Source organism: Eschrichtius robustus, chromosome 14 (genome assembly GCF_028021215.1).
Source record: "Eschrichtius robustus isolate mEscRob2 chromosome 14, mEscRob2.pri, whole genome shotgun sequence".
Lineage (NCBI taxonomy): Eukaryota > Metazoa > Chordata > Mammalia > Artiodactyla > Eschrichtiidae > Eschrichtius > Eschrichtius robustus.
Genome location: NC_090837.1, coordinates 8262723 through 8285212, shown reverse-complemented (window position 1 = coordinate 8285212; position 22490 = coordinate 8262723). Strand labels below are relative to the sequence as shown.

Sequence of the window (22490 nt, the reverse complement as noted above, 5' to 3'; positions counted from 1 at the left end):
TAAGAACACAGTCTTTAATTTCAATTTTATGTTTTGAATAGATAATACATTCATAGGTTCCAAACACAGCAGTGAAAAATTGCTGTCCCTCCCCTGTTCCCAGGTTCCCAATTCTCCCCAGAGACAACCATTGTTGCCAGTTTATTTTGTTCCCATCTAGAGATTTTATACATAAACAAGTACACATCCTACCTTTTCTGAAAAAATGGTAGTTTTCTATATGCACCGCCACCGTTCTCACCTTAAGAGCAGACAGGCCTAAGTTTAAGCACAGTCACTTCCTAGTTCGGTGACTTGTGAGTCTCCCTGAACCTCAGTTTCCTCCTCGAAAATGACATGAATAATAGCAGGACACCTCATAGGTTGTTGAGGGGTCATGGGAGAGCACCCGTGTAAAGCTCTCAGTGCTGGGCCTAGCACTGAGTGGCTCTGTGTCTGGTTAGTTATGTGTCCAGAGGCAGCCAGGCTCAGCTTCCCTGCTTCAGAGGTACCGACTGAGAACCATGCCGTGGGTCGGGCCACCTGCTTGGGGTTTAGATGGCAGAGAGAACTTCAGCATCAGTGAACGCTTTACTACATGCCGGGTACTTGCTGAGGGCTTTATGAACATCGTGGTATTTCAGGGTTATTTCATGGTATTACACCATTGAAGTTGGGTTGAATAATTCTTCTGTAGAGTGTTTACATCATAACATGTTTAGCAGGATCACAACCTCTACCCACTGGGTGCCAGTAGAATTCTTCCCTGCCAGTTGTGACAACCAAAAATGTCTCCAGACTTTGCCAGATGTTCCCGGGGAAGGAAGGGGGACAAAACCACCCTCCCTCAGGTTAGAACCACACCTTATTTCATTCTTCCAGTAACCACAGTAACCCCTGGCGGTAAGTACTGTTATTGTCCCATATTAGAGGAGAGGAAACTTGAAGAACAGAGAGGTTGGGTGACGTACACAAGAACACACAGCTAATAAGTCAGTGCTGGGATTCACACTCAAGGAGTCACTGCAGAACTCCTGTTCCTACCCATTATGTAAGAGTTCCTCTTACCTTGCAGGAATTTTGTCTAGAATTATGCAAAGCCCTTCCCAGAAATCTGCTTTACAACTAACCTTAATACGTGTTATTTGTTATTTTTACATCTGCTAGCAAATCCTCAAAACACCTCTGTGAGATCTCTGAAGTCCCATTTTACAGATGGGGCAACTGAGGTCACTTACTTAGGATCACAAAGCCAGTAAGTCAGAGGTTCTCTGCCCCAGCTGCACATTAGAGTCAGCTGGGGAGCTTTTTGAAGGCCCAGGCCTCACCCCAGACAGATGAGAATCTCTGGGCATGGGATCTGGACATTCCTAGCTTTTAAATCTCCCACAGGATTCCAAGGTTGGGAGCCCCTGTGTTAAGGCTGAGAAGCCACGTCACATTTTAATGCAAATCTTAGTGACCAATGTAACCAGATGCAGGCTCTATCTTCTCGGAATATCTCGGAGATCAGAGACCTGGAGGCACCGCCCCTTTCTGCCCCAAGGTAAATTCATGCAACCCATGGGGACCCCTCTTCTCTACCTGAAATGCCTCCTGAGGCTCCCTCGCACCCCGGCCACCCACCACAGGCCCCGGGCTCACGCTGCCAGGCTCTCCTTTATTCTGGGTTGCTCAGGGATGGGGTCCAAGAATAAAGGCGTCCCCAAGGCCAGCAGGGGAGAGAAGCACTGGCCTCCTACTGGTAAGGAATGATCCAGTGCTGCGAGGAGTAAGGTGCCTTCTGAGGGTGCTGAGGGTGTGCCCAAGTCCCCCCTTGCTCCACCAGTGGGAGCCGCACCGGTCCGAGCAGTTGGGTCACTCCAGTTTGAATTCCTCCTGAAGCGCTGGTGTTCTTTCTGCAGGGGCAAGGCGTGGGGTGGGGGGTGGGGGTGGGCGGGGCTGGCGTCTCCAATATGCTGTATCAGTGCTCTCTCCTCGACCCCACTTATACCAACACCAGGAGGGGTAGCACTGAACAAGGCCCCACAAGACAGATAGGCAAGTGGAGGCCCGGGGCCTTCCAGGGCGAGCAGACCACCTGACTCCAATCCGATTAAGCCCAGGGTGCAAATGGGAGGATTTGGCAGGACTTCTGCAGGGAAAAGAGTTTTGAAGGGGAGGAAGCAAAAACGACCAGCAGGACTGCAGGAGGCAAGAAACTCACCCTCTCTGGTCAAGCCCCTGAGCCCCTAGGCCAGAGAAGACCCCAGGAGCTGCCTGGACCACATCAGAGGGTGGCAGGTGTGCCCGCCTCTCACCTGGCATCAATCTCCTTCTTCCTCTGTCTTCTTGAATGTGGCCAAAGCTTCCGCCAACACGCCGTCAGGATCTAGAATTTTGACCTGGAGGGAAGCAGCAGGGGTTGGTTTGAGGAGCATGGAAGGCCCAGGCTGCCAGCCTTCGGGGAGCTGCCTGCTTTGTGGGGTACTGCCAGCCTCCCTGGGGTCGCCCTGACTGAAAACAAAACCTTGTCTGTTTCCTGGCCAGGCTGGGCTCGGCCAGGCTGGGTGTGGCTGTGGGTGCTGTTTTGTCTCTCCCTGGGCTGCGTGTGGCCCCAGGATCCGGGAGAGCTTCCCACCTCAGGAATGGGGAACTGGGTGGGCTTGGGGGCCTCATCACGGCCAGAGTCAATCATTGTGCCACACTTGGCTATGTTGTCAACCCAGAGGCCTTCAAACAGCTGACCATGGTCCAGGTGGAAGAAGCGCCCCGACCCATTCTTCATGCCTCTCTGCCAGTTGCCTTCGTAGCGGTTCCCGTTCTCTGGGGGAAAGAACAGGGAGTCGGGGGTCTTGGCCCACAAAACCAGGCCAGACTACATATACCCAGGCTGGACCCTTGCCACTGCCAGGCTAGACATGCCCACCAGAAAGCCATAGAGCCCTGGGGTGTGAGCGACTTCTGGTTTCAGACATGGTTCACATCTCACCTCCACTACCTCCCCGAACTTAGATGAGCACCATAGTTTCCTAGCTGTAAAAAATATAGCTAATAATACTGACAGGCAATGTTTTCTCAGCACTGACTCTGTGCCTGGTTCCATGCTGTTTCTGACCTCACTTCTCACAAAAACAGTTCTGTGAAGGATGAAGGATTCCATTTTATACATGGAACTTGAAAAGCTCCAGGAATTTGACTGATTTGCACAAGGTCACAGAACTAGGAAGTGGCAGAGGCAGGGTTTCAAACCAAATCCTGTTCATATCAGGAGCCCCGGCTCTTAATCGGGAATCATTTCCACTTCCCATTGGATCGCGGTGGTGGTGGTGTAAAAATAATAATAAAGCCAACATGTCTCAGCTCAGACACTTACCAGCCGTGTGACCTTGAGCAAGTCACTGAACCATTTTGTCTCATTTCCTCATTTGTAAAACGGGGACAAGAGTAGCTCCTCACTCATAAAATTATTCTGAAGATTAAATGAGTCCATACACAGACAGGACCTAGAAGAGGTCAGCAAACTTTTTCTGCAAAGGGGCAGATAGTGTTTTCGGCATCGCGGGCCATAGGGTCTCTGCTGCGCATGGTCAATTCTGCCATTGCAGCACAAAAGCAGCCCATGGACAATACATAACTGAACGAGCACATCTGTGTGCCAATAAAACTTTATTTACAAAACACGTGTTGGGCTGGATTTGGCCAATAGTTTGCTGAGCCCATACAAGGATGTACTGATACTGAGCACTTACTATTCCATGTCATGCTAAGCATTTTACAAATATAAACCTCATTTAACCTTCACAATAACTCTAGTTAAGCTTTATTTTTTCCTTACTTTACAGTTGAGAAAACTGAAGCATAGAGAGTATAAGGAAATTAATTGCCCAAGGTCCCACAACTAGTAAGAGCTTGAGCTAGAATTTGAACCCAGGCTGGCCGGCTCCAGAGTCCAAGCCTTAGAAACAGTGCACTTAGAGCTCCTTCACTGTGCAGGCCACAGAAGGTGCTCAATGAAAGCAGGCTATTACTACTAGGAGATGCACACTGAAATCAGGCACGGAGGCGGATGCACGGGGGATTGAGAATGACAGAGTGGCTGCCCTTAACCCTCCCCAGCTGCCCAATGCCTTGGTTTAGTCAAATCTCTTTGGAGGGAATTCCCTGGTGGCACAGTGGTTAAGAATCCGCCTGCCAGTGCAGGGGACACGGGTTCGAGCCCTGGTCTGGGAAGATCCCACATGCCACGGAGCAACTAAGCCCGTGCGCCACAACTACTGAAGCCTGCGTGCTTAGAGCCCGTGCTCCGCAACAAGAGAGGCCACCGCAATGAGAGGCCCATGCACAGCAACAAAGAGTAGCCCCTGCTCGCCGCAACCAGAGAAAGCCGGCTCACAGCAACGAAAACCCAACGCAGCCAAAAAAAAAAAAAAAATCTCTTTGGAAGTTGGAATCTTGAGTTTTCAGGAGACTGGGCTCTGGTTTGTGTCCTCACCAAAAGTATCTACTTACTACATGGCAGGCCCTGGGGAAACAGTGGGGAACAAAACAGACACATTCCCAGTCCTTCTGCAGGCTCACAGTCTAGAGGGACAATGATACTAGCTTTATCGACAGCCTACTACGTGCCAGGCCCTGTTCTAAGCACTTTACACAGACTCCCTCATCTAATCCTCCCCATAGCCCTATGAAGTGGGTACTGCCATTATTCCCATTTTACAGGAGAGGAAACTGAGGCACAGAGATGCAAAGTAGTTTGCCCAAGATTATACACCTAGTTCTAAGAAGCAAAGGAAGCAAGTGCTGAGAATAATGAGAAGAATGTGCTTTAGGTGGAATGTACAAATGCAAAGATCTGGGGGAATCTCCTTTGTTTTTTTTTAATATTTATTTATTTGGCTGCACCAGGTCTTAGTTGCGTCACGTGGGATCTTCCTTGAGGCATGCAGGATCTTTTAGTTGCAGCATGTGGGATCTAGTTCCCTGACCAGGGATCAAACCCAGGCCCCCTGCATTGGGAGCCTGGAGTCTTAGCTACTGGACCACCAGGGAAGTCCCTGGGGGAATCTTCTTTCTATTCCAGGAAGAGGGAACAGCAGTGCAAGGGCCCTGAGGCAGAAAGTGGGAGGAACTGAAAGAAAGTTAGTATGGCCAAAAAGAAGGGAGTCCAGGGGAAGAGGGGAGGTGAAACTGGAGTGGTGAGCAGGGCCAGATCATGCTGGGCCCCACAGACCACAGTCAGGCCTCTGAACTCAGTCTGAGGGCAATAGGGAGCTATGGAAAGGTTGAAAGCAAGGCAGTGACAAGGTCCAGTTTATGAAAAGCTCGCTCTGGTTGCTTTGTAGAGAATGGATTAAGTCCTGATACAAATGCGAGCTTCTCAGAACTCTTTCCTCTGCCTGGGAACCTTCTTCCCCAGCGCAATACATATCCCGCTTCCTCTCCTCCTTCCATTCTCCATTCAAACAACACCTCTTCAGGGAGGCGTTCTCGAGACCGTAAGCCAATCTAAACAGCCCTGACCCCAACTCCTTTGTCATTCTCCAACACGTCTTCCTGTTTTCAAGGGGAAGTCCTTAGCACTTTTGACCTCAGAACAGACTGCGTAACCTTGAGCAAATGACTTAACCTCTCTGTGCCTTTGTTCATTTGTAAAGTGCAGATGATGAGAGCACCTATCTTATAGGATTGCATTGTGGATTAAATGAGCTCAGGGCTGTATTAGTGTAGGCTATGATTATTACGACCATAAGACAATGTCTTAATTGTTTATATTTATTGTTAGGCTCCCCTTTTAGAGTATAAACTTCCTGAGGGCAAGGACCAGGTCCTGTCATTCACCTTAACCCAGCCGGGACCGGGCTATGCGGGGTGGGGGGGGGGTGGGGGCTTGGCCATGCAGGGCCCAGAGGAGTGTGACTTGAGGGCGTGGTCGGGTGGGCGTGATCAACAGGCCATTGGGGGCAGGGCTAAGCACTCACTCAGGCGTAACATGCCCTCCCCTTCTGGCTTGTCGTTGCACCACTGGCCCTCGTAGATGTCTCCGTTGCTGTAGTACATGCGGCCCCATCCGCTGCGCTGGTTGCCACACCAGTCACCCTCGTAATACTCCTTGGGTCCGAAAAACTGGATCCCATAGCCCTGAAAGCACGAAGGTGTCCTTGTTCACGACGTCCCACACCACTAGGAACTCCCACCATCCTCCCTGGCACCCAAGCCACACACCTGGGCTTCTCCCCTGCTTCCCCCCCCAGTCTTACATCCAAGCTGACGGTCGTGTATCGAAGAATCTCCCAGGCCGTCCATTCTCCTCTATCTTTGTGCTACCACCTTCCTGCAGCCCACCATCATTTCACCCCTTCTCACTGGTCTTCCTCCTCCACTCTCCCGTTCTCCCCTGACCCCATGCATCTGCCATACAGCTCCTAGGAGGATCTTTACGTCGTCTATCCGATCACCTTTGCCGTGTCTCCCCAACTCTGATTTGACCCTATTAAAAGTCGCAGATGCCTGACAATCAGATCAAAGCTATGGACTTTCTCCCCAGAAAAATGGACATAAGCACTTATCATGCAGCCGCAGAGAATCACCACAAACTCCCCGCAGAGCACACCTAAAGAGGTTGGGTTATGCAGCCCAAGTCTACTCTTCAAAATCCTGATCCCCTACATAACCTTCAAGGCCTCACTCCCACCCCTGTGGGCAGACACACCTTGCTGTTTATTATATCCTTCCTTTTGCTATTTCCTCTTCTCCTTTTTTACTCCCTAACTCCTTGCATCTTATGGTGTCACCTTTTACAGGAAGCCTGCCCTGAATTCTCAATGAACTGCCTCTGGACTTTCTGTAAAAACCTCTATCCTAGCACCATATTATATGTAAAATATTTATTTTGGGAGCTTTATCCCCACTGGCCAATAAACATTTTGAGAGTAGAGATCATGAAATGCTGGGCTCTACAACTTGCCAGTGGTGTGACCCCAAGCAAGGCACTTCACCTTCTGCGCCTTTCTGAGCTTGTTTCCTCATCAGTAAAACGGGAATAATAATAATGACGATGATGATGATGTTGTTGTTGATGTGAGAGTTTACAATATATCATGTTCCAGGGTTACAGTAGCTGCTGTTCGATAGCAATACTGTATTATTATCTGTCTCCATGACCTATGGTGAGGATTCAGGTGTTTACGGGTTGGGGGCATGCCTCTGGCTAGTTTCTATCCCTCAGGACCTTCCTCTCTTGGCCAAGGGTGTGGCCCCTGCTTTCTTTCTTGCTCCCACTCTTCCAAACCCCCGCTGCCACCTCTTATCCAGTCCCAACAGAAGGGGGGTTCTCAGAAAGGGTTGCCAGGGGAAAAGAAAGCCAGGAAATGAGTGGGGAGGTTGGGAGGAGACTTTGGCCCCTCACAGCCTGGCTGGCTTCTTGTAGCCACAGGGTTTCATGGGCTCCTCCCTGGGCCCTCTCCTCTTGCTTCCTGTTTCCTGGGTTTTGTTCTGAGAAGCCTTGATGTTCCCCCACCCCTTCCTTCTCCCACCCACACAGCAACCCTGTTCTCCTCCCCTAGATCCCCCCACCCTTTTCTCCCAGGCCTCTCTGACTGCTCCCACCACCACCACCCCCCACCCCCCGCCCTCACACACACACACACACACACACACACACACACACACACACACGCACAGCCTGCTTTCAGCCTGGCCCACACCCCAGGGCATGATGGGAACCACTCACACATCTCTTATCGCCCTTCCACCAGCCTGAGTAGACTCTCCTGTACTTTCCGGTCTCTTGGTCAGAAAGGCTGAGGGTGCCATAGCCATCTCTCTTCCCAAATTTCCAGTCCCCCTCATAGATGGCTCCGTTCTTCCTCCAGACCTGTGTTCCTTTCCCTAGGGACACAAAGATGCGCCAACATGGTAGACACGGCCTTTATGGGGCTGGGGGTGCCGGGAGGCAGGTGCTGTGTCTGCCTGGACCTCAGGGGTCCCTAGACTGGACAATTCTCAAGAACTAGGTCAGGGTCTGTGCCCGGTCTCTAGACCCCCAGCACCCAGGAAAACCCCAAAAAAGTTCTATTTCTACAGCCTTTTGCCCTGAAGCCAAACTGACATAGCAGACCCCAAGTAGAAATCTGCCCCTTCAGTGTTTCAGCTTCATCTTTTTTTTTATTTTAATTTTTATTTATTTATTTTTGGTTGCATTGGGTCTTCGTTGCCGCACGCGGGCTTTCTCTAGTTGTGGTGAGCGGGGGCGACTCTTCGTTGCGGTGCGTGGGCTTCTCATTGCAGTGGCTTCTCTTGTTGCCCAGCACAGGCTCTAGGCTTTAGTACTTGTAGCACATGGGCTCAGTAGTTGTGGCGCGCAGGCTCAGTAGTTGTGGCGCATGGGCTTAGTTGCTCCACGGCATGTGGGATCTTCCCGGACCAGGGTTTGAACCCGTATCCCCTGCATTGGCAGGTGGATTCTTAACCATTGCGCCACCAGGGAAGTCCCAAGCTTCATCTTTTAATAATACTGAATGGATACACCAGATGGTCAGGATTTTTAGAAAATGTTCTGCATATTTCTTCAGTTCTCCTTAACACACATGGAGACCCATCTCCTACTACTCCAACCCCTCTGTGTCCTCCACTCCCGTTTTCCATTCTGCTCTCCAACCACTGTGGTTTCCATGCTGTTCTTGGAACCCACCTGTTATGCTTTCGCCTCAGGGCTTTTGTACCTGCTCCTCCTTTAGCCTGGAAAACTCTTCCCTCTATATATATATTTTTTTCTTCCCTCTATATTTGCTCACTCCCTACCTCCTGCAAGTCTTTGCTGAAATCTCATTTTCTCAATGAGGCCTACCCTGACCATCCCGTTTAAAATTATTCCGTATAAGCTTCTTTTAATCCCTTACCCTGTTCTGTTTCTTTCCATATCACTTGTCAGCTCTTAACATAATAGATAATTCACTTATTTATCATTTATTGTCTATTGTCTGTCTCTTCCAGGAGAATGTACACTCCACAAGAGCACAGACTGATCTGTTCTGTTCACTGCTCTATACCCAGCACGGAAGAACAGTGTCTGGCATGTTGCAGGTGACCAATATTTGTTGAACAAAGAGATGAATACAATATTTGCGGAGTACCTATGCACACCAACTCATGTCTTGGTCCTTGGTAGCTCAGGAACAAATCCAACATTGTCCCTGTGAGCTTTTTTTTTTTTTTTTTTATAAAATGAATTTATTCTTTTTTTTTTTTTAATTTTATTTTATTTATTTATTTATTTATGGCTGTGTCGGGTCTTCGTTTCTGTGCGAGGGCTTTCTCTAGTTGTGGCAAGCAGGGACCACTCTTCATCACGGTGCGCGGGCCTCTCACTATCGCGGCCTCTCTTGTTGCGGAGCACAGGCTCCAGACACGCAAGCTCAGTAATTGTGGCTCACGGGCCCAGCTGCTCCGCGGCATGTGGGATCTTCCCAGACCAGGGCTCGAACCCGTGTCCCCTGCATTAGCAGGCAGATTCTCAACCACTGCGCCACCAGGGAAGCCCCCTGTGAGCTTTTTGATCTAGTGCAAGTAACTTAACTCTCTGGGCCTCAGGTTCCTCGTGTGTAAAATGGGGATAAGAATATCTCATGGGGTTGTTCTGTTCACTAAATTCATTAATATATGTAGAACACTTAGGACAATGCCTGCAAATAGAAAAGATGATATCAATGATTTTTGCCCTTGAGGTAAGGTCCAGTCACATTGCAGGGGATGAAGGGTTGTTTACATCTGTCCTTCTTCTAGTTTATTTCCTTTGGGGACGCAGCCCTCCCTCTCAGTCCTTGAGGTTTGCATGGGGCTGACTTCTCCTCCTGGCAAGCCTAGACAATCAGTGTATTCTATCCACCCAGGCCTCTGTGATTGGTTCAGTGAAGGGCATGTGACCAAGTTGGTCCAATGAGACTGTTTGTCTCCCAGATGAAGGCAGAACTTACCAAGGCCTAAGAGGCCCTATATGATTCGCCCTCCTAACCCGCCCCTTTCTCCCTTCCTTCTCTGTGTTCCAGCCCACTGGCTTCCAGTCCGTTCCTTGAACAAGAGGTAATAGTGAAAAACATCCCCCCATCTCTGATTCCACTATCTAGAAGACATGCTCCCCCCTGCCTGGCTAATCATTTTCATCCTCTGGGCTCGGCTCAAACATGTTCTCATGGCTCCTTTCATGGCTTCTCTCTGGTCCCCTTTACATCCCGATGATACCACTTTTAGCTGTGTGGCCTTGAGTAAGTCACTTCCTCTCTCTGAGCCCCAGTTTCCTCATCTGTAAAATGGGACATTACCTACTGTGCAGGTTGTCAGTGAGACTGGAAGGACCCTGAGTGTTGGGATTATTCCAGATGCCCAGGATAGGGCCTGGCACAGCCTAGGAGCACAATGAGTATTAGTGGAGTGAGTGGTCTGGGTAACCACTGGGGACACCCTATCCTTGCCCTGAATGACGGCTCTCTGGACTGCTTCCAGCCTGCTTATAAGACAGCAACCCACTTCAGCTTGGTCGAAAGGTGAGTCAAGAGAGGGGGCCTTGGACCTGGGTTCTCTGACAGATCTGCTTTCTGCAGCCCCAGCCCCATCAGCTCTATGCCTCCAGGGTCTGAGGGGAGGCAGGACTCACACAGGAGGGCTCAGAGGGCCACACCAGCCCACAAGGTCATATCACAGGTAGGGCAGCCAAGTCCAGAGAAAGGGAAATGACTTACCCAAAGTCACACAGCTACTCAGTAATAGAGCCAGGCTCAGAACTTCAGGGTCCTGACTCCTAGTCCAGGGCTCTGTCCACACCACAGGCTGCCCACAAGGATTGAAACATGCAGGCAGACATCTTTAACCGCACATAGAGCTCCAAGCAGCTGCTTAAACCCTGGCCTTTAAGTCAGTGCTGAGGGTGGGTGTTGTGTTACACACTGGGTGAGGTCAACTTTGGGGGCCTTCTTGGACAAGGAAGCTCTGAGTAGTGATTCCTGCCATGGTCAGCCCTCTGAGAACACTCCAGAAGTTCCCTTCTGCACAGACCCTTGGCTAAATACTTGATAGATGTCATCTCTTAACAGATAGGTATTATTCCCATTTTACAGATGGGGAGACTGGGGTTCAGAGTAGTGTAGTAGATCTCTCAAGGTCATAGTTACTGGAGCTGAGATTCTGACCCAGTTTTATGGACTCAAGCGCTTAACGCAGGAAGGTAGGAGAGAAGAATGGTTAAGAGCAGAGAATCTGAAATTGCAAGACTGGACTGAGAAGCCATAACACCTTGTTTGAATAAAAACTATTTTTTTTTCTTCAGGGCTTAGTTTGTATCACAAAGAGCCCCGTATTCCCTGCTAGTTAAACTGAGCCCAGCCCAGTTAAAGTCAGAGCCCCAGCCACTTGGGGTGGGGGGTGGAAGTATAGGGGGTGGGAGATGGCGGGTGTCCTCCCTCACCCCCTACTGGTTTGAAGGGCTGAGTTTGAAGACCAGAATCCCAGTTGCAAGCTGCTTTCTGGGGGCCACCTTTTCCTCCTGCTAGCCAGCCCCATGCTTAGCCCAGGTGTCAGAGGTAGAGAATGAGCTGGTGTCCTGAGAGTCCCGGCTGAGGCTGCGGCTGGTGCCTAAAGACTGCTTTGTCCCCAACTGGTCCCTTTGCTCAGTTGAAGCCAGGGCCGAGTTGGGTTCCAGAGCTCCAGCAGGAGGAGGCCCCTGGTTGGTCCAAGTCGGCATTCACTCCTCAGAGATACATGTTATATCCCCAGTGAGCTATGCAAGCTGCTTCCTTGGCCCCGGTTGCCCACCATGGCCCAGACCCCATACTCACCGCCTGAGCCCCCGAAGGTCCCCCACTTACCGTGTTTCATGTTTTCCTTCCACTTGCCCACATAGTGATCACCATTGACAGCGAACACCTGGTGCCTCAGTCCGTTCTTCTGGGCCTTCTGGTCCCACGCCTTCCACAGGGGCTCTGACTTTGGCGGGCACTTGGAGATAGGCATGTTGGCTGCTTCTGTGGGCCAGAGGGTGCTGGCAAAGGGTTAGGGACATCGGGGGCTCAGTTTGCCGTAAGTAATACCAGGATCCTGGGGCTTCCCAGGGAGACACTTGTCTGAGGTCAAGTGGGATGAGTCATGTGTGTTCTGAGTCCCCAGGGCAGATGAGCAGCCCCTGGGGGGTATCCTTTTGTGCTGGACTGACCCTCGGAGGCTCTCTCTTCCCCTGCCTCTCCAGGGGCCCCTTGGGGCGGGGGATCTGATGGCACAATTGCTTGGGATGGGAACCCGGGGAAACCAACAGAGCAGAGGGGTTTGTGATGACATCAGGAAGAAGCTGCCCTGGGGGAGAGGGTGAAAGTCACACATTTAATAACCAGTATGACCAACCAGAGTGGATGCTGGCCTGGAGCCCTCAGTCGTGAGCACTACAACCCACTCTGGGGAGTTGGGGCCTAGCCAGGCCACTCTGTCTGGGCTGGCAGACAGCCGTGATGGCACAGCCCACAGGGGCACCCCCGCTACCACCACTGACTCAACACCCAACACTTTAGCCCCTGGGGTCCTGCCCCCTATGCCTGGTGGACAGGATGGTAGAAAAGCCTAGGGGCTGGCTTTGCAGGGGTTTGTGAGCTGTCAGGAGAGCCCATCAACTAAAGAGACTGCCTCTTGGGAGATCCCCTGTACCGGTTTGCCCGGAACTGAGGGGTTTCCTAGGACATTGGACTTTCAGTGCTAAAGCTGGGACAGTCCCAGGCACACCAGGATGGTTGATCACCCTCTACCTCTGACCTCTGCCTTCTGCCGAGGTACTCTTCCTGTCTGCCTGGTTAGGTTTTTTTCATCAGACCAGGGCTCTCTCCTCCCCACCCTGCCTGGTGGGGTTGCAGAGAGACTTTGGGTCTCTCCCCAGACTGGAAGCCCCCCATCTATGCTCTTCATGTCCCCAGGATCTCCAGTGCAGACATTCTTGTCTATTTGTCTGTCTCCAGGGGACTTGTGCAAGGTGATAAAGATGGTCTCCAAATCTGGGGATCCCTGTTTCCCCTCAGCAGGTACCATCTATCCTGCTCCACAGATGGGAAATACACAAACACACTCAAGCAGTGCTAGCAGCCAAGGATGGGGGGTGGGGGAGTGGAGGGATGGGGGAATGAGGGGATAGTGGTGGGGGACTAGAGTGAACTATTTAACCATCAGCAGGCAGAGGTCTTTTTTGGTTTTGTTTTTGTTTGCCGCACTGCGTGGCCAGCGGAATCTTAGTTCCCCCACCAGGGATCAAAGCCAGGCCCCCTGCAGTGGAAGCACGACGTCCTAACAACTGGCCTGCCAGGGAATTCCCAGGCAGAGGTATTGACCAATGAGAATGACCTCAGGGCTGAGCAGGTTTCAGGAGATCTTGGTGTCCCAGGCATCCACCCACCCAGGACCAGCGTCACAGGTGTGCAACCTCAACAGTTGCACAGGGCCTGGTCCTTAGAGGGGCATGTACTTGGTCTCGGCTCTGTCGCTGTTTTGAAATTCTTAATACTTTATGAGCTACTGCCTCACATTTTCATTTTGCACTGGGCCCTGCTTATCAAGGAGTTCCCTGTAGGGCCACAGCAGGGGCCTCAGTGATTCTGACTAAGCCGGCCAACTGTACTGGCTAGTACATATTTTGACAATCATGCCTAGGAATTGGGAAAGTCACTCCAGGCAAGGAAAACAGCCAGGGTGAAAACTGGGCAGAGGGAAACAGTCTCATGTCCTAAATCTAATGTTTTTCTTTTTTCTCCCATTTGCATGTACCATGTGTACTATGATTAATCTTTATATTGAAGTTAATTCACTTAAAAAATCAATACATTTATCCAAGAAAGATTTTGCAAACATTACTTAGGTCTTAGCTAGACACTGGGGCTTACAGTTGAGATTAGCAAATGTTCAGAAAGGTGTTGTTAATGCCATATTAGCCCCAAACTGACACTTTCTCCTTGGCTTACTCAGAACTGTAAGAGAACTCAGAATCTAATAACTTTCTTACGATGTCATTGGGTGATACTTAATGCTTCATCAGTGTAACTCATCCTCTGTCCCACACTTTCAGGAACGTAGATTCTACCCTAGAGGAGGTTGTGGTCTTAATACATAGAGCTCCTGATAGGAAAAGAAAGCTTTGGGGAATTCCCTGGCGGTCCAGTGGTTAGGACTAGGCGTTTTCACTGCCAGGGCGCGAGTTAGTTCGTGGCCGCAAGCCACGCTGCGTGGCCAGAAAAAAAAAAAAAAGGAAAAGAAAGCTTTGCCACTCGGTGCGCGTACTCTACTCGTGTTGTTTTCATACTGAATAACAATAATTACCACCGTGGAAGGTGGAAGGAGCAGGGCCCAGGCGGCTGGCGGTCAGTCGCTAGCCCGCGCCTCGTCACACCTACGCCGGCTCACCTGCGCTCTCCTGCGGGGCGGATCCTGCATCTGGAGTCCTGGGCCGAGAGCGGTGGAGTCGCCGCCCGCAGCCTCCAACCTCAATCGTCGTCCGCAGCGCGCGTTCCGGCGTCCCAAGCCGGGCCGGGGTCGCTATGGCAACGCGGGGCCCCAGCAAAGCCAGCCGGCAGGTCCCGCCCCTTCCTGCGGAGACTGTGAGTTCGGGGCCGCGTGTGGGGAAGGCAGCAGATCCTCCTGCGACGAGGAAGGACGTCTTCGGGCCTGCGGAGGTCGAGTACTGGCTGGTGCACCGGCCCGGTGGCCAAAGGCTGGTGGGCGATCCCGGGAGACCTGATATCCGCGGAGCTTGGGCCACGGTGTGCCCCGGGAGGTTACTGCCCTCCCCACCCCCCCCCACCCCCCCCCGGCTTCCCTCCCTCCCGTCCTGGTTTCCCCAGAGCAAATACCACGCCCGATGCTGGTAGGAAAGTGTCAAAGGCTTTTCTGCCTTGTTGCAAAGACAAAGGGGCAAAATTAAAGGGAAAGCCAACATTACACCTGTTCTTTGTTTTGTTTATTAGACTCCTCTGAGAATCTGAGGGAAGCTATATTGCCCCTCCACCCCGGAAGATGCATCCGATTTACATAGACACAAGTCGGCCCAAGTCATTCCTCAGCTCACTTCCCTACAGTGGCTCCCCTGACCACTCAGAGTAAAAGCCACAGTGCCTAGTGTCTTCAAAGCCCTGTGTCATTTGCCCACCTCCCTCCCCCTTCCTCTCTGAGTTTGTCCCCTACTCTGTGCGCCCAGTCCCACTCTGCTCTAGCCTCACACTTGCTTCCTTGCGGTTCCTGGAAAATGCTAGGCGTTTTCCTGCCTCAGGGCCTTTGCCTCTTCTGTGCCCTCTGCCAGGCCATCTCTTCCTCCAAATAGCGGCCTGGATCACGCCCTGCCCTCCAGGGCTTTATTCAAATCACCTCAGTACGGAGTTTCTGGACCACCGTATTTAAAACTGGAATCTCCATATATACTTGCTGAAATGTTTTCCTCTTTCCCAACCTCATTCCTGTTTCATGTTCTCTGTAGCACTGCATGCACACACACACACACCCCTTATTTATTGTCTGTCTCTTTGAAGGCAAAAAAAAAAATTTTTTTTTTTGGCTGTGCCAGGCCGTTTGCAGGGATCTTACCCAACCAAGGATCATTGAACCCGTTCCCCCTGCAGTGGAGGCGTGGAGCCCTAACCACTGGACAGCCAGGGAATTCCCAGAATATTTGTTGAGGTATAATTTTTGCTCTAGAGTTCCCCACAGGATCAGGCTGTACTCACTTGGCTTCTTCACTTACCTTCCCCCCGTGTATTAGCCAGTTTCTACTGGAAGCAGTTCCTTAACAAATCATATAAATATTATATATGCATTTTTTCTTTTTTACAAAACTGGAGCCAACTTGTGACCACAGAAGAAACACAACAGACCCAGGGAATGGTACAGCTTTTCCATGATGAAATACATTCAAGAACATCATTTTAACACCTGAATAGTTTCTTCACCAGTCTCCTGGTGATGGGCATCAGATTTATTGCCAATGTTCCCCATTATAAATGTTGATCTGATGAATGTCCTTCCGTTTAAATGTGGTTATGCATTGCAGCTTATTTCCTTAGGAAAGATTCCTAGAGACAGAATTGTGGGTCAAAGGGTGTGAGCATTTTTGAACTCTTGATATATATCACCAAATTGCCCTCCTGAAAGATTGTATCAGTTCCATACACAGAATAGAAGAGTGTCTGTTTTCCCCGATCTTTACCCTTTGCCCACATTGCGTATTATTTTTAAAGCTCTTACCCATCTCATAGAAAAAAGTCTTGTTCTGATGGCTTGTCTTTGATTACCAGTGGGCTCCCCTTCACTGCTTTGCTCTTCACTCCCACTGGAATGGGAATTTTGCTCTAATTTCCACACATATCACATCATTTGTAGTTAATTTGTTGGGTGTCTCTCTGTCTCATTAGCAGGTACTTGACATAGAACTTATACAATGTATCTTAATGCCTTATCCAAGGTTCCTTTGGTTTCAGGTAGAGAACCATCTCACACTATCTAATTAAGGAAATTTATTAAGGATACAAGAGTGTTGGAAAGCTGTCAACAGCAAAGCCATTCTCTCTCTCTCTCTCTCTCTCTCTCCATGTCTCCTTCATCTTTCTCATTCTGCCAATCAGCTTTCTCATGCTCATGGTCCCACCTCGGTTCGGTTCCAAACACTCACAGAAATTAATTGGCTCTTTCCAAATTCCAATCCCAAATTCATGACTGGCTCACCTGGGGTCTGGAGTCTGCCCAGGGCCAGTCATGGCGCAGATGCTGTGGTTCTCCTCAAGGCATTCTCCTCTCCTCCTCAGGTACCTGGCCAGCTGTTCCAGCAGGTTCTATCCTGGTGCAAACTATCCCTGTGCTGTGGCTTTGTCCAGAGCTGCCCTGCCACCCACTGAGTGGCACCTCAATGGTCTAGTTTTCTCTCTCCCAAGGCCAGGCTAAGATACAGCCTCAAGCCTCAGTCCCACCCCTCCAAGAAGCCCTTTTACAACCACTAATCAAACCCTGGCTCAGGGGAAGCAAGGACTGTCCCCTAGAGAAGAATCTGGGGTAGGTTAACGTTTATCTGCCTCGGCAGGCAATCTGGATGGGCAGGTTACAAATCTATGAGATTATTCTCCTTATGGAGTCAGAATTTGGTAGCATAACTCACAAACTCCTGAGCAGGTGCTATGGACTGGCCACTCCTTAATACCGAAGTGCCAGGAACATTAAGCTTGAGGTCTTCTGTCCCATACACCCTTCTGATAATTACTTGCCAGATTTGAATGGCTAGAATTGGGACTTGCCTGGTGGCCCAGTTGTTAAGACTCCATGTTTCCACTGCAGGGGGCGTGGGTTTGATCCCTGGTCGGGGAATTAAGATCCCGCATGCTGCGCTTGACATGGCCAAAAACAAACCAGAAAAAAAGGTAGTCAGTTTTGAATGGCTAGAATTTAGCTGGGCTCCTCTCAAGGACCTTGTTTACAGCTTGGGATGAAGGGAGTTCTCCTGTGTAGTCTTGGGTGAGAGGGACTCCTCCACACACCCACAGATAAACATTCCCTTGGGGAGGCATATACTTTCCTGGGCACAGAGCTTTGGCTAGAAGCCTGGATGCTCCACCCTGGCAAGAAATCCCAAGGTTCTGTCTAATGCTTACTGAGTTGTCAACTCCAGGGGCCGACATTCACACTGTAGTCTGTTCCTGAGAGCACTGTTTAAATAAAACGAGAATGGGGCCTTCTGGAGCTGAGCTATCTGGGTCTCAGCCTTCCCAGAAGTGGCAGAAAGGACCCACCTGGAGACCACCCAAATGTCCATCAAAAGATGAATGGATAGGGGAATCTCCTGGCAGTCCAGTGGTTAGGACTCGGTGCTTCCACTGCAGGGGGCCCGGGTTCCATCCCTGGTTAGGGAACTAAGATCTCACAAGCCGAATGGCATGGCCAAAAAAAGAAAAGAGAATGGAATGGATAAAAAACGTCATCTATCCATACAGTGGAATATTATTCAGCCATAAAAAGGAATGAAATACTGACACAGGCTACAACATGGATGAACCTTGAAAACATTATGCTAAGTGAGAGAAGCCAGACACCAGACACAAAAGGGCATACATTGTTTGTTTCCATTCATTTGAAATGTCTAGGATAGGCAAATCTATAGAGACAGAAAGTAGATTAGTGGTTACTTTGGGAAGGGGGAGGTGGGGAGATGGGAAGGTGATAGTTAAAGGGCAGGTTTGTTTGTTTGTTTGTTTTTTGCAGTGATGAAGATATTCTAAAACTGACTGTGATGAAGGATGCATAACTCTGTGAATATACTAAGAACCATCGAGTTGTACATTTTAAACCAGTGAATTGTATGGTGAATTCTCTCAATAAAGCTGTTTTAAAAAGTCTCCGGTGCAGAACGAGTGCCCTCTAGGGGCTCTCAGATGTCCAGAGAGAGTCACAGGCCACTTTTTTTTTTTTTGAGACTTCTGCTAAATTAAAAATCAGAGTAATGCCTAAAGAGGGTAACACAAAGTGCAGAAAATGTTATTTAAATTTTTACTGAAGTATAAAATACATACAGAAAAGTGGAAATATCCTCAGTGTATAGCTTGATAGATTTTTGCAAACTGAGCACACCATTCTTGTCACGACTGACTCTCTGGGACTGTCTCTCTCTTGGGAACAATGCCAAAAGTCTAAATTTGAGTCCCGTCGTATATATGAGGCCACTTTTTTTTTCTTTTGAGAGTTTATTGCAACTTTGGGATATTAGTGGTAAACCATATGGTTTTAAAAAACAATATGTGGCTGCACTTAAATTCACATAAAAATAGCATTTTAAAAACCATAATGAAATTTAATCCTTTTACACAGGTTAACAAAATGTATTACAAGAAAAACTAAACATTGGGTTTAACAAAAGCAATATTTTTAAAGTGGAACAATGAAAATATTTTTTCCAATGTTTTACAAATGGTCACCTCTGGGTCCATTTACCACACTAGGGGATAAAAGTTGTTCAAATACAGCTGTGCTCAACTGAGCCACTTACCTGCAGCACAGTAGTACTAGAAATCAATCCTAAGGTCAAGATGTAAGACCATAAGAGACTAGATCCTAAACGTTTTACAGCCTCCTCAGTAAGAGGTGCTTTTCCTTCCCCAAACAGAATGAGGTCACTTCTGAGTGACTCTATGGGACCCCTCTTTTCCTCTCCTTTCTCTCCTTCTTTCTTAATCTCTAGGGTTATGCCATCAAAGAATTTTTTAAAAATAAAAATTCAATTCCTCAGTTGTACTAGCCACGTTCCAAGTATCCAGTAGGCACTTGTGGCAACTGGCTATCCTAGGGGACAGCGCAGATACAGAACATTTCCTTTACCATAGAAAGTTCTATTGGACAGTGCTGCTTTCAGGGATGAGCTCTGATCTCGTTTTATCCCTTCCTTGCAAGGTTTCCTTTCACTGCCCACAGCTCCCCATCCTTTTTTTTTTTAAGTTGGTCAAGGAAATGCTCTGTCAGAACCTAACATAATGTCTACCGGGATAAGCCAGTGGAAATTACGGTGTTTGAAAATAGTTGTTAGGCAAAGAAATACAGCTAATAAATCATCCCAAGGAAATATGCACAACCTCACCAGCAATTAAAGAAATGAAAGTTAAAATAACCCTGCCATGCATTACATACTGTCTAGACTAGAAAAATGTGTAAAAATGATGGACTGTGATATTGCCAACACTGTGGGGAAAAACGCACCATTACCTACCACTAGTCATCCTGGCAATTAGTTAAATCCTCCTGAAGAACCATCTGGAACCATGTTACAGAAACTATAAAGCTATTTTCTGACTAATTCCACTTAACGACTACTGACTACTATATATTTAATAGATAGCTGGTATGAGGCACAGTACTTGGTACTTTACAGAGTTTTTAAAAAAAATGTACGCGTGTTTTCACAACAATTCTATGAGGTAGGTAGGTAGCTTTACCTTCATGTAAAAAATCTGCAAACTCTTAGGTTCACAAAAGTTAAGGAAGATACCCAGAGTAAAAGAGCAAAATAAGTGGCTGGGCCAGGATTCAATCTTAGACTTTTTGACCTAGGAAGACCTGCTCAGAACACCACATTGCCTCCCACTTCAGAGAATTGCCTCCAAGGGAATGGTACAATTAGGGCGGGGAAATAAATTTACGCAAAAATATACATATTAAAGTAATTATTCCACTGTTACAAAGGAAAAAATTGGAAAATGCACACAGAAGACAATGTAAGCTGGTCCCGGCACACAGAAGGCTCTCAAAAAATTCTTTTTAAAAAAGCAATTCGGTGAAAAAGGTCTCTGGCCCTTTAAAAGTCAGAGGCGGGTAAAACAGAGAGAAAGGAGGCGGGTTAAAGAGCTGACGCGAGAAGCTGCTTGCCTTATTTAAATGAGCTTGCGTAAAGGCTTGCCCTTGTTCCTCGCCACGTTCCTCACTCAGTGCGCGTGCGCTGCCTTAACCCTGAGGCGGCTCTCGGCTCCTCCTGCCTATTTAGGTGGGCGGAGACAGTCGCGTGAGTTCCGTGGACCTGCCTTCTCCCGCCCAATTAACCAGCCCCGCCCCCCTCTTGCACATGCGCGTACTTCGGCACTAGACCAGGAGGTCCGTGAATGGCTCCAGGAGTTGCGCCTGCGCTGTGGACGCCTCTGCCGGAAGTGGGCGGGATCGTGTTCCAAAACCGAAAGGGCGGAGGGAGAAAGCGCGGCAAGTGTGGCTGAATGGAAAGCTGAATTTCGGGACCGCCCAAATACCCTGCTGTGGAATTACGGAACCTAGAAACGTAAGGCCAGAATGTGATCACTGGAACTTAATTTTCGATTCTAGAAAGGTTTTACAAGATTATTCTTTTTCACATGTGTGTTAAATAAAGGTTTTAGGGAGAAAGAATTTTCCCTGTTTTCTTTTTCCCCATGACTTTTTTTTTTTTTTTTTCTCTCCGCCGCACCGCGGGGCTTGTGGGATCTTAGTTCCCCCACTAGGGATGGAACCTGGGTCCCCTGCGGTGGAAGCGCAGACTCCTAATCACTGGGCCGCCAGGGAAGTCCCCCTATGAATTCTTATATTCTAAAAGACTTCAGGACTCAATAAGGACACATTTGGGTGCCTATGTGCCAGGTTGAAAACAAGTATTATTTAAAAAAAAAAAAAATAGAGTACACCTCGCCCACATCAAAGTAGGTCCTAGTCAGGATTCCCAGTCAGGAAATCATTAGGAAGAGATGTTGAATAAGAGCCAGAAAAGAAACAAGTCTGCATAGAGGTAAGTGTGATTTTGTGACGCAAAAGTTAGAAATGTTTTGGAAGTCCCCTGTGTCAGTTCATAAACTTGATTCCTTGTGGAAAACGTGTTATCTTTTTTATATGTACGTTGTGCTGGATACTGGAGATTCAAAGATGAATATAATCCAGCCCCTGCCCTTGACGAGTTCACACTCAGAAAGAAAGGACAGCAGGGTTCAGGGATACGAATACCCTGGGCAAGGTCCTGGAGGTAAGCATGATAGTGTAGTGACTCCGGCCACTGTCTTGACCAAAGTGGAAGGATGGCCTCACACAACATGGGAGATCGTGTTGAACGCGCTATGAACAGAGTGGGGTAGACTGGGAGTGAGGAGGCCCAGATGCCAGGCTGAGGAAGGTTGGCTCCAAATCCAGTGGCCAGGAACCACTGTGTTTTCTTGAACTTGCCCTGCTGGCAGGGAATGAGGCAGAAGGTGACTTTTTGACCACAGTGATTGGTTGAACAGGGAGAAGTTGGGAAAACTCTAACAAAGTCTCAACCTGGCAGGCAGTAAAACCTCCCAAACTGCCAAGTTATGAATTCTAATCAAGGATGCAAACCATGAAAAGGAAAGGAAAGGTGATTCTTGGGTATCCTTAGGAAGTTGCTCAGACACTTACTGGGCTTTTCTCGTTTGGGTAGACACCTTCTCTTTAAACTGTTTTCTCCTTGAGACATAGCATCTTAGAAGGGTCCCAAGCCGGGCTTCCCTGGTGGCGCAGTGGTTAAGAATCTGCCTGCCAATGCAGGGGACATGGGTTCGAGCCCTGGTCCGGGAGGATCCCACATGCCGCGGAGCAGCTAAGCCTGTGTGCCACAACTACTGAGCCTGTGCTCTAGAGCCCGCGAGCCACAACTACTGAAGCCTGCGTGCCACAACTACTGAAGCCCACGTGCCTAGAGCCTGTGCTCTGCAGCAAGAGAAGCCACTGCAATGAGAAGCCCGTGCACTGCAACGGAGAGTAGCCCCCGCTCGCCGCAACTAGAGAAAGCCCGCACACAGCAACGAAGACCCAACGCAGCCAAAAATAAATAAATAAAATAAATAAATTTATAAAAAAAAAAAAAAAAAAAAGAAGGGTCCCAAGCCAAGAATGGACCTGCCGTGAAAGGAATGAACTGTTTCATAGGTACCTCATAAAGAACAGAAAAATAATGAAAATGGCAAACAAGGAAACCCTTAAATGGACTCAAAATACACCAGTTAGTACAACCCTCCTCACAGGGG

The 22490-nt window shown here is 48.9% G+C and overlaps 1 protein-coding gene across 1 annotated transcript; it reads right to left on the bottom strand.

Annotated features, from left to right (window-relative positions):
- Positions 1 to 2285: 2285 nt before the first annotated feature.
- Positions 2286 to 14473, bottom strand: MORN3 (MORN repeat containing 3). The gene is made up of 6 exons (XM_068562393.1): positions 14380 to 14473; positions 11817 to 11989; positions 7691 to 7848; positions 5940 to 6099; positions 2600 to 2784; positions 2286 to 2363 (listed from the first exon to the last, which is right to left on the bottom strand). Exons 2-6 carry the CDS (start codon positions 11959 to 11961, stop codon positions 2286 to 2288), a joined length of 726 nt encoding a protein of 241 aa, XP_068418494.1. The 5' UTR covers positions 11962 to 11989; positions 14380 to 14473.
- Between the last annotated feature and the right edge of the window lie 8017 nt (positions 14474 to 22490).

Bases quoted from the DNA above. Each gene is read 5' to 3' on its own strand.
- MORN3 (XM_068562393.1), bottom strand. From the start codon at position 11,961: ATGCCTATCTCCAAGTGCCCGCCAAAGTCAGAGCCCCTGTGGAAGGCG. The intron at 2,785-5,939 runs GTGAGTGCTTAG...TCTTTCCCCCAG, and splicing joins GGAGGGCATGTTACGCCTGA to AGAACGGGAACCGCTACGAA. The intron at 2,364-2,599 runs GTGGGAAGCTCT...GCTTCCCTCCAG, and splicing joins CCCAGTTCCCCATTCCTGAG to GTCAAAATTCTAGATCCTGA.